The 16,725-nt window shown below is 49.4% G+C and overlaps 1 protein-coding gene across 4 annotated transcripts; it reads right to left on the reverse strand.

Moving 5' to 3' along the window:
* Nucleotides 1-827: 827 nt before the first annotated feature.
* Nucleotides 828-16,511, reverse strand: Txlna (taxilin alpha). Of its 4 annotated transcripts, none has more exons than XR_015620069.1 (12): nt 16,407-16,511; nt 15,689-15,860; nt 14,651-14,989; nt 12,092-12,183; nt 9,039-9,209; nt 6,710-6,904; nt 6,282-6,401; nt 5,971-6,045; nt 4,899-4,991; nt 4,235-4,330; nt 1,795-3,882; nt 834-1,599 (listed from the first exon to the last, which is right to left on the reverse strand). XR_015620069.1 is itself a non-coding variant. In NM_001439351.1 (11 exon segments), coding segments are annotated over 10 exon segments (1,674 nt in total). In that variant the 5' UTR covers nt 15,855-15,860; nt 16,407-16,511; the 3' UTR covers nt 828-3,555.
* Nucleotides 16,512-16,725: the final 214 nt, after the last annotated feature.

A 16,725-nucleotide genomic window follows, 5' to 3' on the forward strand; every position in this document is an offset into this window, starting at 1 on the left:
CTGGATGAGGCTACCTGGTTTCTCCTAGAGGAAGCCAGCTGAAGTAAGGAACCCCAAGTCCTCGTGCATTCCCTAAGGAGGACCAACTGCACAGACCCAGTAGCTTACTCCTTAACCAGCTCTTTGATCACCTTCCTTCGATGGGTCCTTCCTGCCCTCTAGGTCTGTTCAAAACTCCTAATACCTAAATGGAACACAGACCTGATCTCTTCCCTTACCCTCCTGAGCACCTTGCAGAACTTGTAAGCAATCTTTTTTTCCTTTTTCTAAAGGTTTCGTTAACCTGCTTCTGCCTTTGGGATTAAAGGCTTGTTCTGCCATGCCAAGCTCAACTGCTTATTAAATGAGGCCGTGAATGCCGTCTGTCCCTTTCAGGACCTCTTCTGCTTTAAAAGTAGCTTTCCTCTCAGTAGTTACTTTCTTTAAAAATTGCATGTATTATGAACCTGTGTGGCGGTGTCAAGATGTACTTAGGGAGAGCAAAAGGGCAACTTGAAGGAGCACATTCTCTCTACCATGTAGACCAGGCTGACCTCAGACTAAAGAGCCTTCTGCCTTTTCCTTCAGTGCTGGGATTAAGGGGTGGAGGCCCTCAACCCCACCCTCTTGAGTCAGGGTTCCTGTTCATAAATCTAGCTGATGTTGCCCCAGTCTTGAACTCACAGCAACCATGCTTTAGCCTTTCTGTGCTGGGATTATAGCTGTGTACACCTTATCGAAACTTCTAAAGAATCTGTCAGGGTCCTGAACTTGTGGCAGGTAGGATGCAGGACAATACCAGGCCACTTTGCAGATCCAGAAACATCAAATAATTTGATTAGCTGAGATACAAGTAAGGCAATAGACTATTTAATGTGGTGTAAAATACATCAATATCAAGTCCCTGGCTGTTGTGAATACCAAAAGTAGACTGGGAAGGGGAGAGAGGGGGAAAAAAAGCTGTCAGCACAACTTCAAACAAGGGTGGGAGGCAAAGGAAAGCAGTTATGGGGACAGAGGCAGCCAGCCCTCCTGCCCCAGGCTGCTTAAGAAGGGCAGCGGGATGCCTGGTGACCCACCCATGCCACTAAGGTGGGAGCGGCTGCAGCCCCTCCCTAGGGCAGCCCTCAGTAGGACTGACATGACTGGGACTAGGAAGCATTGAACAACCATCTTTACAGAAACAAGTCTTACAGAAAGTGCCTAAGCTCTGCCCATGGTCCAAAAGCCTCACGGAAAACAACAAGAGTGCAGCTGACATGCGAACATGAAGCTCTCACCCGGACAAGGACCTAAACATTGTAGAGCCAAGGGCCCTCGGCTCTAAGGCGTACCCACTGTGGTCCTCTAGAGAAAAAGCTAACAATCTAAGAAACCAACACAGCTCTTGGTCCTAAAATGAGGTCATGAGCAAGGGGCTTGCCCAAGTGAGGAAGGGCCTGGCCCTCTCCCACAGGCAACCTCCCTGCAGTGGCCCAGGCTCCTGGGCTGACTTTGGAAAGCAGAGCAGCTGTAGTGACTTCAGATTTGGTCAGTGGAGGGAAAGGAAGAGGTTGCCATCTATGTATTGCCCTGGGTGCCTACAAGTGGATGGAGCCAACAGCCAAGGTTCTATTGACACTGTGGCCTCCCAGCCTGCCTCACTGACACCCAACTGTAACCCTGCACGCGCTGTAAGAGGTAGCTGAAGTGAGGCAGCCAATGTACACGGACCACAGAGGCAGAAAGACGCCTTATCTTACGTCTCTGCAGCCTAAGGAGCCCCATGGGTTAAGGGGTCAGATCTTGGCCTGGATGCGGGCTGTGAGGCCTTACTGGAACGGGAAGAATACTATGATTCCCAAGAGAGAAGACCTTGGGAGAAATTCCACAGGACAACAGATCCCAGCTAGAGATGGCAAAGCAGCCTCAATAAATATCCCAGGGTAGCAAATATTTGAACCGGTAGAGCCCGTGGCGTGGGAAAGGGCCATTGCTTTGTCATTTCTGGACTTAAATACATGATCATTAGCACATGATGTCTCCTACTGGCCTTTAACGTCTTGGTTTTCTGATGAGGGGTCCTGCTTCCGAGCCCTGCTGAGTTCTGGGATTACAGGGATATACCATCCCAGCTCAGTTTTCAATGTGAGCATGTGGGGGCTTAGAAGATAGTTATGAAAGATGAGGAAACTTGCAGGACAATGCAAGAGTTGAATACAGTAAGAAGCAAAACTTCATCCAATCTTGGTGTATGGCCTACTTAGCTTATGGAAAGAGAGCATCGTTTCCGAGATACTGTTACCCCAGAAAGCTGCTGTGAAACTGCTAATACCCTGACAGTGTGCAACAAGAACTTCAGAGCTGCGCAGAGAACACAGTAACATTGTGAGAGGAATGGGGAGGGAAGGCAAACCCAACACCCTGTGGCCATTTTGGTTCCTGGGATGTCTGTTCTCGCCCTACCTTAGGGTTTAGACAGGAAGAAGTGACATCCCAAGGTCTCGTTTTTTTGGCCAAGAGGCTGCCAGGAAATGGCACAAGAGCAGTTTTCAAAAACTGCTCCTCTGAGTTGGAGGTAAGGGGGGAGGGACAAAACAATGGCCATAGGCCAAGTGGCATGTGGACCTGTGGAGGCAGTGATGGGAAACTAGTGGTCGCCTCCTAAGCTGAAGCCCATAGGCAAGCTTGTGGCAAAGCCATTAGAAGCCTCCTCCCTTCGCTTGAATATCTCACCTTCCCAGGCAGGATACCTTGGCACCGACATGGCAAAGGACCCTGACAGGGTGGTTCCAAGTGGGGCACTGGAGGCCAGGCACCTGGGGACCACTGCTACAGTATCCCTATTCCTTCCTTCGAAGACTTTTAATACAAACTCTTAAGCAAAACAAACAAAAACCCCCCCAAAAGAATCCTTTGGGTAGCATCTGTCAATCCTTGTGCAGGCTAGAGGCACCTGTGAAAGCTAAGGCTACTGAGAGCTGAGAAGCAGCACTGGCCTGGACCCGGCATCACCAGGGGGAAGTGGGCCCAAGGGCATTCCTTCCCACTCGGGCACACCCTCCACTTCTGTTCCCACAAAGGCTCTGCCAGGGACACCATTCCCAGGTTGAGAGAAGCAGTGAAACCTCCAGGGAGTGACAAGAGCCCAAACTGCCCAAATTCTGTTTACAAAATAGAAGAGTCCAGGCCTGGGTGTCTTCACTTGTCACGAGCTCTGAAAAGGGCCAAGAGGGGTCTAAGCCTCGAGCTGGGTAGGAAAATGTTGGAGTCATCTGACCTGCCAGCTTACTGTGATGACAGTTAGAGATGACATCTAAGACTCTTTATAGAGTCACCAACTTCACCCACATACCCACCCTTAGTGAAAGCCCACAGTACACCTACAGGTGTTAACTATGTGACTGCACGAGGTTTTGCACACCTGCCCCAGCCATGTAAGACTAACCCACAAAATTCAAAATTGTCAAGTGTCCTATGCCCTCCAGGTCAGAACACCCTGGCCTTAGCACTGGGCTGCTCAGTGTGGAAGCCTTGCACGGACCAGGCCTGACTGGGCTGCTGCTCCCTTCCCAGCATGCCCAAGCACCATGACCTCTAGGCCGTAGCAGAGGTGGGCTCTCCGGGCCCTGTTTGGCCTGCTGTTTCTGTGCTCGGTGCTCCAGGGCAGCCAGGAGTGTCTGTGGCCTTTGGAGAGCTGGAAGGTTGAGCCCCAGGACTCTCAACCCCTTGTTCCTTGGAGGCAGTGGCAGCCTCCGGTCTCCGCTCAGAGCCAGTGTCAGTGAGGGAGCCCTGGCCCCCAGCAGTCAGGTCCTGTACCCTCTTGTTCAGGTCATTGCGCTCTGTCTGCAGTGCTCGGCACAGCTTCTCCAGCCGTTGGGTTTTCACCTGCAGGCCTTCCAGCTCTTTGTCCCGGAGGGTTTTCTAGGGAGAGAAACCAAGCACTCAGTGACATTCAGTTCCTTTGGGCAGCTTACACCCAAAAGCCGGCCCATTTAGTAGACAGCCCTAGTTTAGGGTCTGACTTTGGTGTTAGACGATGTGGGCTTCTACTTATTTACCAGACGACCTTGACATACTATGTCCATCTTGAAACTGTCAGCTGTTAAACAGGACTCCTGACCAATCTCAGGTCTCAAAAAATATGCAGGGATTTAAAAAAGGTGCACTGGATAAATGCTCCTGGAGATGCAGCCACACTTCGTGTATTCGGTGTCAGTGACTGAGAGAAAGAAAGAGGAAAAGGCCACAGCCAGACCCACAGCTGTCCACTCACCTCCTCAGCCATCTCCAGCAGAGCCTTGTTGCTGCTTTCCCACCGGGACCGGTAGACGGTGGTCTCTTTCTCCAGCTTCTTGATCTTCTTTGTCATCTGTTACAGCACATATGAACAGAAAGGTCAGGGTTGGACTGGCTTTACCTCTGTGCCAACTGGGAGCCTCGAGTTAATCTGAGCACTGAGGGTCGACAAGACTGCTTAGGAAATAAAGAAGGCACTTGATGCCTGCCCAGCCTAATGAGCCCCATGCCCCAAACCGGCAGAGTCCGCTCCTGTAATTGTCCTCGGGCCTCCATATGCATTCTGTGGCGTCTGCATACCCCATACACACCAGCCCCACTTTATCCCAGCACTCGATGTAGAGGCAGGGTGGATATTTAAGAGTTCAAGACCAGTCTGGTCTACACCAAGAGTTCCAGGGAAAAAACCCCACCATTGAAGCCTAGTAGCAAAATGCATATTCTCTATTTTAATTCCAGCATAAATAAAGAAATCAAACCAAATAATAACAGAAAAACAGACACTGTCCCCTGTGGGAGGAGAGGGAGCCCCTTTCTAACCACCTCTTCCTGATACATGAAGAGGCTGTCAAGGGCAGCTCAGCTCTAAAGAAGTGGCCAGAGCCTCCTCTTGGCCGGGCTGAGGGAACCCCATGGTTTACCTTTTCCATCTCCTGTTTGAACGTGGTGAACACTTCACTGCTTTTGGAAAGTGTGTTCTGGAATTCCTCAAACTTCTCTGTATACAGGGCGAGCTGGGTGAGAGGCACAGAAGCAAAGATGAGACAGCACCCTCAGTCGGACATAACCCACTCCACCGAGACACCATTTCCTAATACCACACAAGCAAAGCTGTGCACAGCAGGGATGTGTCCCACAGAAGATTCCTGCAAAGTGAGCCTTGGTAAGACTTCAGCATGTGGAGACACTGGTCTCATACAAAAAGAAAACAAAACAGAACTAAACATACATTGATGGGGCTGAAGGGATGGCCAGCAGCTAAGATCACTGGCTGTGGACTTGGGTTCAATTCTCTTACATGGAGGCCACAAATGTCTGTAACTCTTCTGACCTCTGAAGGTAGCAGGAACACAAATGGGGCACAGATATACATCCATGCAAAATACTCAAATGCATAATAGTAAAGAAAAAGAAAAATAAACAGAAATCAAGCTAGACATGGTAGCTAAGGCCTCATGCATCTGGGAGTCAGAGGACTGTCACAAGTTCAAGGTCAACCTGAGCCTGGTGTACAAGGTGCATTCTGGGTTAGTTATAGCCAGAGCTAAAGTCAGAGACCTTTTCAAACAAAACAACAATAAAAATGCCTAGCATGGTGGCACACACTTTTTTTTTTTTTTTTTTTTGGTTCTTTTTTTCGGAGCTGGGGACCGAACCCAGGGCCTTGCGCCTCCTAGGTAAGCGCTCTACCACTGAGCTAAATCCCCAGCCCCGGTGGCACACACTTTTAATCCCATTACTTAGGAGGCAGAGGCAGGCAAATCTTTGAGTTCAAGGCCAACCTGGTCTACAAAGCAAGTTTCAGGACAGCCAGAGCTACACAGAGAAACGCTGTCTTGGGGAAAACAAAACGAAACACACATAAGACTTGGCTGTCACCAACATGCCAACTGGCGCAAAGCCAGTCTAAGACGAGAGTCGTGTGTCTTCCCTCCCCTGAAGATGGGCCCTTGTGAAAGGTCTTGGAAACTGTAGGTCAGGCCCCTGTCTCACCTGCTGCTTTAAGTGAGTCTCCTGCTGCTTCATCAGCTCGCACATCCTCTGGGACTCCACCGCCTCTTTCAAGAGCTATTTCCAAGACAGGACCCCAGAACCTGTCAGAAGCCCCTGCGGCATGCTTGGCCTTCCTCAACCACAAGCCCTGAACCCACTGAGGCTACTTGTTCTCAGACTTCTGTCTGGACAGGCGAGTACCGGACTGGGCAGGCAAAACCTCTCCCATCCTGAAGAACTAGACTGAGCTAAGTCAGAACCCAGCCCTCTTCCTTCTAGCCCCCACGGCAGCCCCCAGGCCTGAGCCTCACAAACTCCTTCTCCCGCTGGTGCCGCTCCTCTGCCTCCTTCAGCATCTCCTGGGCCTGCTGGAGTTTGGCGTCCACTAGCTGCTGCTGCAGGTCCTTATGTTTGAAGACTTTGTCGATATGCTGTAGAAAGGTATTAATGCTATTAATGCTTGTCAGGAGCTCCCTTTCAAGAAAGCCCCAACTCTAGGAAACAAGGCACTTCGTCCAGTCTCATTCTCATCCCCATGGCCTTGGGAAGCCTCCTGCTAACTCAACAGGTCAGATGTCGAGCTAGGACAAGGACATACCTCGACTCTAGAACTAAATATTCTACATGCTGGTTCAGACACCATCTTTTGAAGAGCAAGAAAAAGCCTGCAGCTGCTGCCCCAGTCCCCGGCACACACTACAGCCTCACAGTCTGCTGGCCACGACCACCTTCCCCTCACCTCCTCACGAAGCTCGTACTGCTCAATCAACTTCTTGAGCCTCTCGGCCAGCTCCACGTTCTCTAGTCGCAGCTTGGCGTTCCGCTCATTATGCTGCTCCATTTGCAGCTGAATGTCATTCAGCGTCACCTGGAAGTGTGAAGTCACCTCTTTGCGCTTCTCCTCCTCCTCACGGGCTCGCTGCACACCTTCTTCCTGCAGAGAGAAGCCAGCCCTGGAACCATCGCCCATAGCTCCCAGCTCCCTAACTACTTACACAGTCCGTCTTTGCCAACAGCGTCCTGGCCCCTGGGGAGCTCCCGGCTGAGGGATGCCACACAGCTGGGTCTTCTGATGTGGCCCTCTGTAAACCACGGGCCATCAAGTGACAGCCCAAGTGCTCGGCCTTCACAGGAAGTGCCATTCTGGAACTTCTGGGACCCCCTGAACTCTCGTTCCCTGCTTGTTTCACTTTTGTGTTCCTGTTTTAATGTCCTTCTAGTCTGTCCTGTTTCCCACAGAGAACAAGATAATAAAATGTAAATATTCAGGACTGGCAGAACGGTGAACAATTAGGCAACCAAACATTCTAATGGAAGGCAACCTAGAAAACTCTACCAATGCTAAGTGCTGTGCACACTGACTCAGCTATTTCATTTCTGAATTTAGTCTATAACAAAATTCCACACCACACAATTGGCCAAGGACACAGACACATATATTCCTACATAACAAGAATATTTTTGGTTTTTAAATTTTTTAAAGTTTTATTTGAGTATTTTGGCTTTATGTATGCCTATGCACTGTATAATGTATGCAGAGGTTTTTTAAAGATGTATTCATTTTATGTATGTATGTTTATTTTATGTATGTGAGTACCCCGTCTTCAAGCACACTAGAAGAGCCACCATGTGGTTGCTGGGAATTGAACTCAGGACCTCTGGAAGAGCGGTGAGACCTTCTCTCCAGCTGAGCAAGCTTGTTAAGACTACTGCGCACATGGGCACATAGAGGCTAAAGGTCAACTGCCATTATCATTCTTTCTTTACCGTATGTATTTTTTACTTTTTGAAGGGAGTAGTGATCTGCGACTGGAGCTAGACAGCCGTGAGCTGCCATGTATGGTGGGAAGTGAAGTGGTTCCTTGGGAAAAGCAGCTATGCTCTAACCACTGGACTACCTGTCCACCACTCCTTGTTTAAATTTTTCTTTATTTCTGTATATTTATGTATCTTTGTGAATGTATGTCACATGTATGTGGGTCCCTAGAAATCAGATGCGTGTGTCAGATCTCAAGATGGTTTGTGGACAGCCAAATGGGGGTACAGGAACAGAAGATGGGTCCTCTGGAAAACTTCTAAGTACTATTGTTAACCACTCAGCCATCTTAGTCCTCCACACTTTACCAAGTCACACTACCCAGCCCAGCCGTGTACACGGGCGACAGGGACCCAGACTCTAGTTCTAATGCTGGTAATGGTAAGCACTGTCTCGGTCCATCTCCCCAGGTTGCAGCCTGAGGTTCCACAAGGGTTGATTCTGTAGAGCACTCTGAACCTACGGTGATGCCACCGGCAGTGAAACCTCAAGAGACGAGGTCTGGAAAATGGCTTTAGGTTGCTGCAAGTGTTCTCTTTTTTTTTTTTTTTTTCTTTTTTTCGGAGCTGGGGACCGAACCCAGGGCCTTGCGCTTGCTAGGCAAGCATTCTACCACTAAGCTAAATCCCCAACCCCGCAAGTGTTCTCTTGAGCAGTTCTGCTATGCCATACATTCCTGCCACATTCTGTTGCTGTCTTCCTCGTCGCAGATCTAAACAGCCATTAGGTCTCCCAATTCATGGACTAGAGATTCTAAAGTGGGAGTCAGGACAAACCTGTGTTTTCTTAAAAGCTCACTGTACAGAGGGTAAGTACACGTGGGCAGTAGGAGACTGCTACCACAGGTAGTCACAGTTCTCTGGTGGAACTGGACTGAGCTATACCGTACCTAAGCTGCTGTTGCTGCTGCTGCTGCTGCTTCTTCTTCTTCTTCTTCATTTTTTTTTTAAAGATTTATTCATTTATTATATATAAGCACACTGTAGCTCTCTTCAAACACACCAGAAGAGGGCACCGGATCCCATTACAGATGGTTGTGAGCCACCATGTGGTTGCTGGGATTTGAACTCAGGACCTCTGGAAGAGCAGTCAGTGCTCTTAACCATTGAGCCGTCTGTCCAGCCCCAGCTGCTTCTTTTTTTACATGAATCTTCCTATGTAATCCAAGCTGGCCTAGAACTCACTGTACAACATAGTGGCAGTTGCTCTAAGGAGAAAGCCCACAAGGTCCAGTGAATACTACCTGGCCTACCTTTAGGGATCGGTTGTGCCGTTGCAGCTCCCGGCACAGGCTCTCAAGCTTACTTCGGGCCAGGACAGCCTTGCTGTGCTCACCACGCAGATGGTCCTTCTCCTGCACGAGCTGGCTCTGCTTCCTCTGCAGCAGCTTCGTCTGCTTCTGGGCATTGCGGTGCTCTTCCAGCTGAGAGGAAGTGAGGAGGTGGGAGTGTCAGCAGGGCACAATTACATGGCTCTGGAGACTGCTAAGCTAGTCACCACTCACTCCTCCCACTGCAGTCACCACAGCTCACATAAGCAGGCACACACACCAAAAGCATCGGAGCTCCACATGCTCCTCCTGGTACCAGTACAGACTGACCAAAGGTTTCTTGGGGGAAGTAATCATGAATAATCACGGGAACCAATGAAGTCAGCCATCAGATCCCAGCCTCTATCCCAGCTGATTCCAGTGGACGAGCCCATGGTCCAGACTGTTGGGTACCACATCCGACCAAACGACTAATCTACATGCAATCAAGTCACAGAGCTCGTCAGCACCAGCCTCCTTCTCAACACACTGCTTTTCCCCACAACTGCTACTCTTTTATTTGGGGGGTAGGAGGCAGGGTTGAAGACAAGGTTTCTTTGTGTTGCCCTCGCTATCCCTGAACTCATGGGGATCCTGTGTATCTGCCCCAAGAGCTGGGATTAAGGCACGTGTCACCACTGCCTGGCTACAACTACTATTCTTATTTGTGACAATCTCACCACCACCACCACCACCACCACCACCACCACCACCACCACCACCACCACCACCACCACCGTTATTGTTATTATTACTGTTGTTGTTATTGTTTGAGCCAGGGTTTCTCCCTGAAGCCTTGGCTACCCTGGAACTTACTCTGAAGATCAGGCTGGCCTCAAATGGCTATTACTGACAGAAAGTCCTTCTAATTCTCTTGACTACACAGTCCTGAGCCCCTTCCATAGACCTACTCCTTTCTAGCTTAGCTCTGCTCCCCTGATTATATCCAGCCTTGGATAACAGAAAGGCAACCCGTGTAAATGATTACAATCTTCTTGTGGCCACGCCAAAAAGTGAAAGGTAAAAAATTAAAAACTTTGGTTTTTTGAGACAAGGTAATGCTTCGCGACCCATATGTCCTTAAACTAAAGAAAATTACGACCGCTCTCAAATTCATTATGATTCTCCAGCCTCAGCCTGGAGATTACAAGTACATGTGCCACCACGCCCCAACTCTGAAATCTGACTTTATTCTGGAAGATATTGAATAATTTATCCAGACTAGCCTAGCACTCTATACCAATAAGCTACAACCACTAGCTTAAAATATTATAATTTCAACAGGAAAGTAATTAATTTCAGATATTTTACATTTTTATCTTAGGTCTTTTACCTTCTAACCTGGCTTATCCCTTTACCCTAGTCAAGCCCCTTCCTCCTCTGCTGCACCAGCACTGAAGCCTCGGGGTCAGAAGAGTCTTCCTTTAAATCAGATACCAAGCCTGGAAGACTCCTACTGCCTAGAAAGGCCACCACCTTCTCCTATGATCTACACCCCTTTCCGAGACAACGGTTCAGCTCCTTTTTCTATCTTCCCTCCCTAGACATTGTCCTCACTCTCATTTCCCTGGAAACCCCGAAGGCACCAGGGGGACTTCCAGCACAAGCTTCCCACCCAGCATCTGACTGTACTTGTCCTCGTCACTTACAGACAGGGATCATCGTCTCCATCCCTGGTGGAGGCCCCCTCCTTGTGCATCAGGCCTTAGCTCCCTCCTCTATTCAAAATGTTACCCCAGGAGCTCAGTTCCTCCTCCCTTGCAACATCAGTATTTTCCTAGTTGAAGCCTTCTAAAATGGACTTTATCTTTTCTGTTTTTCTTTCTGGAACTCACTATGTCAACTCACTCTGTAGACTGGGCTGGCTTTCAACTCAAGAGCTCCACCTGCCCGTGCCTCCCGAGTGCTGGCACTGAAAGTGTGCGCCACCATACTAGACTCTGTATTTGTTTTAACTTTATTTAAAGTCTCTTGGTGTCTTGCTTGCATCTATGTCTATGCTACACTTGTGTGCCTGGAACTCTCAGAGTCTAGAAGAGAGTTTCAGATTGCCTAGAACTATACATAGTTAAAGATGGTTTTGAGACACTATGTGGGTGCTTAGAATCAAGCCCAGGCCCTCGGGAGGAGCAGGCACTGTTTTCAAACACTGAGCGACCTCACCAGCCCTCTAGGCTCCATCACCTCTATAGGCCCCCCTCTCTGTATCTCTTGACCCCCAATCTACTCCAGACTTTTACAATGAGAGAAGTAGCAAGACCACACTTAGCATTTCTCTTTCAAGACAAGGTCACGTAGTGCAGGCTGGCCTTGAATCCCTGATCCTCCAGGAATGATGTATGCACCACCATGTCTTGGTATTTCTCATGATCCAACATGGAGGTTATCACCTTGTCTCAAAACCGAACCTAAATTGGATCAAGCTCCTGGAACTGCCTTTCCCTTCACTTAGGACTCACGCTAAGGAAGTAAAAGGACAAGTGCCCGCAAAGATGACAAATCGAGGGCTGGAGAGATGGCTCAGCGGTTAAGAGCACCCGACTGCTCTTCCAGAGGTCATGAGTTCAATTCCCAGCAACCACATGGTGGCTCACAACCATCTGTAAAGAGATCTGATGCCCTCTTCTGGTGTATCTGAAGACAGCTACAGTGTACTTATATATAATAAATGAATTAAAAAAAAAAAAAGATGACAAATCGAGAGGCGGACCATTTTGGGAGATGCATGTAGAAACACATAAAGACATGACTACACAGTGTCTGGGACCGACGCCAGCATTCTATTACCTGAAAATCATTGGGAAATTTACTTATAAAGTTTCTCCTCTTACTGACTGGAAAGTAAATTCTCATTTAACAGATAGGGGTGGGAGAATCTTTTAAAAAGTCAACAGAAATTAAGCCAATGTGTGTTCCTGTACCCCCACCTACCCCAAGTAGCCTGCTGACTTTCCAAAGTCAGGGAGGGTCAGAGAGGAGAGAGGGGAGGGACTGACCAGCTCGGCGTACTTCTTGCACAGTGCAGCCAGCTTCTCCTCTGGGGTGCTCAGCGTGTTCAGTGTCTGCATCAGCAAAGTGATCTCCTTCCCTGAAAAGCACAGGGAGTGAAGGCACGCCCCCTTCCCCAGGGTCCCCCCACCCCGTCTTGGCCCCAGCCTACACTTCCGAGGGCTAAGGTAGTTTTCCTGTTACACCAGCAGTGCTTCATGAAGAACTGCAGTCAGCTCAACCCCGCAGCTTCAGTGCCCAGTGCCACCGCAACCTGAGTAGTGTCTGTCCGCAATGCTACTAACAAATGCTCGTCACAACAGACCAACCTCTTTGGGAAGCACTGCCAGGGAGACAAAAACCTATCTGAAGACATTATCAACAGGAGAAAGGCAAGTCTATTGATAAACCTAGGGCTACTGTCTGATGTCCCTGGAGGAAGTAGCCAAACTCCTGTCAACAGACATAACTACAGTTACATTTAACATGCATGTCTTGGGCTGGAGAGATGGCTCAGCTGTTAAGAGCACCGACTGCTCTTCCAGAGGTCCTGAGTTCAATTCCCAGCAACCACATGGTGGCTCACAACCATCTGTAATGAGATCATGCCCTCTTCTGGTGTGTCTGAAGACAGCTACAGTGTACTTACACATAATAAATAAATACATCTTTAAAACAAAACAAAACAAAAAAACAGTAGCCTCACTGGGCTGTCCAGGAATGCTCATTGCTCTGTAGCTGTGGCATCCTGCTGAGTGGGTGCCTGAGACTTCAGGGTGGACGAGATGCCCTGTTATGGTATGGAGGGGAGATGGGACCAGAGCCTGAGTGAGGAGTCCTATGTATTAGGCCAAAACTGCCTAGCAAGGAACCTGGGCTCACCTGTTGCAGCAAAGTCTGCATTTTTTCATTGCTTATATTTCAAGCATTCAATTTTTTTGGACTAAAATGTAACTGTTGTATAATCTGGCTATATACTCCTCAGTAGATACCAGAGGACTTGACATCCCAGAAGTTAGGTGCACATACATATTTATTGCAAAGATAAGGAATCAAAATTGCAAGGATGGGACATCAATCTGGATGTCTGATAAGACTATAAAGAGGATGTATTACAGCCTGGACAGATGACTCAGTGGTTAAGAGCACTGACTGCTCTTCCAGAGGTCCTGAGTTCAATTCCCAGCAACCACATGGTGGCTCACAACCATCTGTAAAGAGATCTGATGCCCTCTTTTGGTGTGTCCTAAGACAGTGACAGTGTACTCACATACATGGAATAAATAAATAAAGCTTAAAAAAAAAATGCTTGGGGGTTGGGGATTTAGCTCAGTGGTAGAGCGCTTACCTAGGAAGCGCAAGGCCCTGGGTTCGGTCCCCAGCTCCGAAAAAAAGAACCAAAAAAAAAAAAAAAAAAAAAAAAAAAAAGCTTGTCTCCTTCATATGTGACCCTGTGTCTTTAGGGGGGAAAAAAAGCAAGAAGTCTGTCTTTAAGACACAACAAAATGAGGGCGGAGGGCCAATGACATGGTTACAGTAGCGCACGTGCGCACACGCGCACACACACGCGCGCGCGCGCACACGCACACACACACACGCACACACACACACACACACACACACACACACAAAGAGAGGGTATTGCTATGTAGCCCAAGCTGGCTTTGAACTCAGCATCTTCCTGCTTCTGTTCCTCCTAGTTCCCCATTAGAGGCATACACTACCATATTTGGTTTGCATTAGGTTCTAAGTTCGTATTTTCACATTGTCCCATCACTCCTGTCCTTTGTTTGTGATAAGGTTTCATTATTCAGCTGGCTGGTCTGGTACTCAGGAGATGCACTTGCTCCTGCTTCTCAGGTACTGAGATTAAAGGTGTACGCCATGGTGCCAGGTTGCCACTGCCTTGCTTTACCTCAGCCAGGAAGCCTTACAGCTGTCTCCCTTGGGTTCCACTGTACTCAGCACAGACCAGGTTCTGAGCTGTCAGCCCTGGGAGGCCCAAAAGGTAACACGGAGATGGCAAATCCAACCAATGGAGGCCTCTGCTTACTTTCTATTATTTTGGTTACCAATTATTCAGCTGGTCAGATGCGACTGGGGGACTAACCAGGTAGGAGTCAGGTTTTCAGATCAAGAAGGCCCTTTCTTGATTCTGAAGAGGTCTGTGGCTTACCTGGTCCATGTTGATATTTCAACCTTGGTGTAGCCCAATTCTATTGCTGTACAAACAGGGAAACTAAGACCCTCTCTAGGAGTGGAGAATAAACATGCCCAAAGTCAAACAGCAGGTTGAAAGTGGTGTTGTCGAGCACTTAGGCCTCCCTCCGGTTTTCCATATTCCCAGTGAGAAAGCTAGTTGGATTCCTGCCTCCACTTGGCTCCCAAGGCCAGGAGGCCTTGCACAAGTGAGTGATCTGAACAGCTCAATGGGATGACCCCATCTTTGACTAAACTGGGGGGATGTACTGTCTTGAAAAGCAGATTCTCTTGTGTCCTGACAGAGCAGGCTAGCCCATGAGATGGCAAGTGTTCACTCCCTCCCGTCAGCAGGAGCTCCCCCTCACCTAGACCCTTGGCTTTCTTCTTTTCCTGTGGCCTTCGAAGGTCTCGGTCTCCAACCTCGTCACTTGCTCGGATCTCTTCTGTGCCAGGCTCCCCCTTAGAGGTCTCTTTCTCGCCATTGACGACTGGAATGCCCGGTTCAGGCTCCCCATTCCTGGCTGCATAGGTTCGGGACTTCTCTGTGTCTTCAGGCTCAGTGGGCTCCCCCTGAGCTCCCTCCTCACCTGGGCCTCCCTGATTGTTGTCCACACAGTATGTACTCAGAATGTCTTCCAACTGTCGGCTCAGCTCCTCAGAGACATCACAGAGGGCCCCAGACTGAGATGCTTTAGCTCGAGCGCCTACAAGATGAAGACAGTGAACGTTAGGTGGTTACACCGCTCCCTTGGGTTTTCTTCTTCTTTAAGCCCAGACAAACACCACTTGTGTGGGTTAAACGTTCCATTTATTTATTCAGTTGAGACAGGCTCTCTCTACAGGGCCTTGGCTGTCTGGGAACTCACTATGAGGATGAGGATGACCTCAAACTCAGAGATCTACCTGCCTCTGACTCCTGGGTTCTGAGAACAAAGGTGAGGGCCACTATGCCTGGCCTCAATTTAATTTTTTTAAACCCTAAGTCGTATAAAACGTTTTTATAAGACGAAACAATTATTTCTAACACCCAAACATACTTGTTATGACCATCAAAGACAACTGTGTAAAGCACCCCTACAAGAGGGACGACTGACGTGTAGCAGACGCTCTGTCTTATGAAGGACAATTAATCACCGAGCACTGGCAAGTGGGAATATGACTTTGCTTATGGGGCGCCTCATTTGATTGTCATTTGGTTTAAACCAGTCAGAGCATGCCCCCAAGGTTCCGTTCCAGGGCTAAGAGTGGAAAGCTTCATCACCTCCCTAGGAAACATGAGGATCACAGAATGGGCATTGTTTCATTCTATAGTTCCTCCTTCCTGGGTAAATACTGGCCTCAGATAGATGCAAGTACCAGAAACTCCTCCCTCTGCCCACTGGAAAAGCAGAGCTGGCACACACCCTCGGTCTTCCCAGGAGCCTGGCTTGTGGAACCTTCAGCTTCCGCACCAGGAGCTGTCTGTCTGGGCCGTCCATGAGCTCCCTCCGGTCCTGCTTCCCGTTGCCCAGGGCTGTTCTTCGGGTTGGAGTGTTTGGCAGGCCCATTCTTTTTGTCTTGGTTCTTCATTGTGATCTGCAAGGCCAGAAAAGGGGTAGATCCTTTACGGACACCGCTGCTATTTTCTAGACTTCAAAATTCTTCACAACCTAGATGAGAAATCTCCAAATCTGAAGCTCTAAGCTTCAAACAAACTGGTCGGCCTTCGCCTGAGACTTCACGGTCCCGGGCAAGGTTTCCGAGAAGCTGCACCAGCACAGAGTGAAGGAAGGAAGAGGCCTCCCTTCTCCTGAATGCCACTTCTCAGCACCACACGGCTCCCTCTCGGCAGCGGGAGCGCGGGATTGGCTCAGAGCCGCAGACTGACGTGGCGGGATGCTCCAGTCCCGACCGGCCCCCCGCCCCACCAGGTCCCACGTGGGATTCCCGCGCGCGCGCGCGCGCGTACACAGAAGACACCCACACCCCACGCGCCCTCTAGACCCGAAGTACGCATGCGCAGCACGGCAGCACACAACTCTCCCCACCCCGTCCACAGAATTAGTTGTTCCTCCGCGGTTAACGCGTCCTGGGTCATGGACCCTCTGAAGAGCTCGTCCCGTGTACAGCCCAAAGACATACTTCACCGCGGACGTCCGACCGCGTCCCCGACTCTGGCCGAGCACCGGAAACCTGGGTAACTGCTGCCAGCTGGACCACCCTCTCCTGCGGCAGCCAATCAACAGCAAACGCTGGCGCGGAGCTTGCTGGGAAAAGAGGCCAAGGCGGCTTTGGAGGCGGGAGTGGGAAAAACTACGAGTCCCTTCATGCCTTGCGGCAGGTCACAACTCCCGAGATGCAACCGAAAAGCTTAGGAGCCAAATACCCTGAGGGTCCGAAATTATGTCATTCGGTCTAGAGATTCGTGTCAGCCTCCTTCCTAGTACAGAAACTATGATTG

This window comes from Rattus norvegicus, chromosome 5, assembly GCF_021556685.1.
Source record: "Rattus norvegicus strain SHRSP/BbbUtx chromosome 5, alternate assembly SHRSP_T2T, whole genome shotgun sequence".
Classification (NCBI taxonomy): Eukaryota; Metazoa; Chordata; class Mammalia; order Rodentia; family Muridae; genus Rattus; species Rattus norvegicus.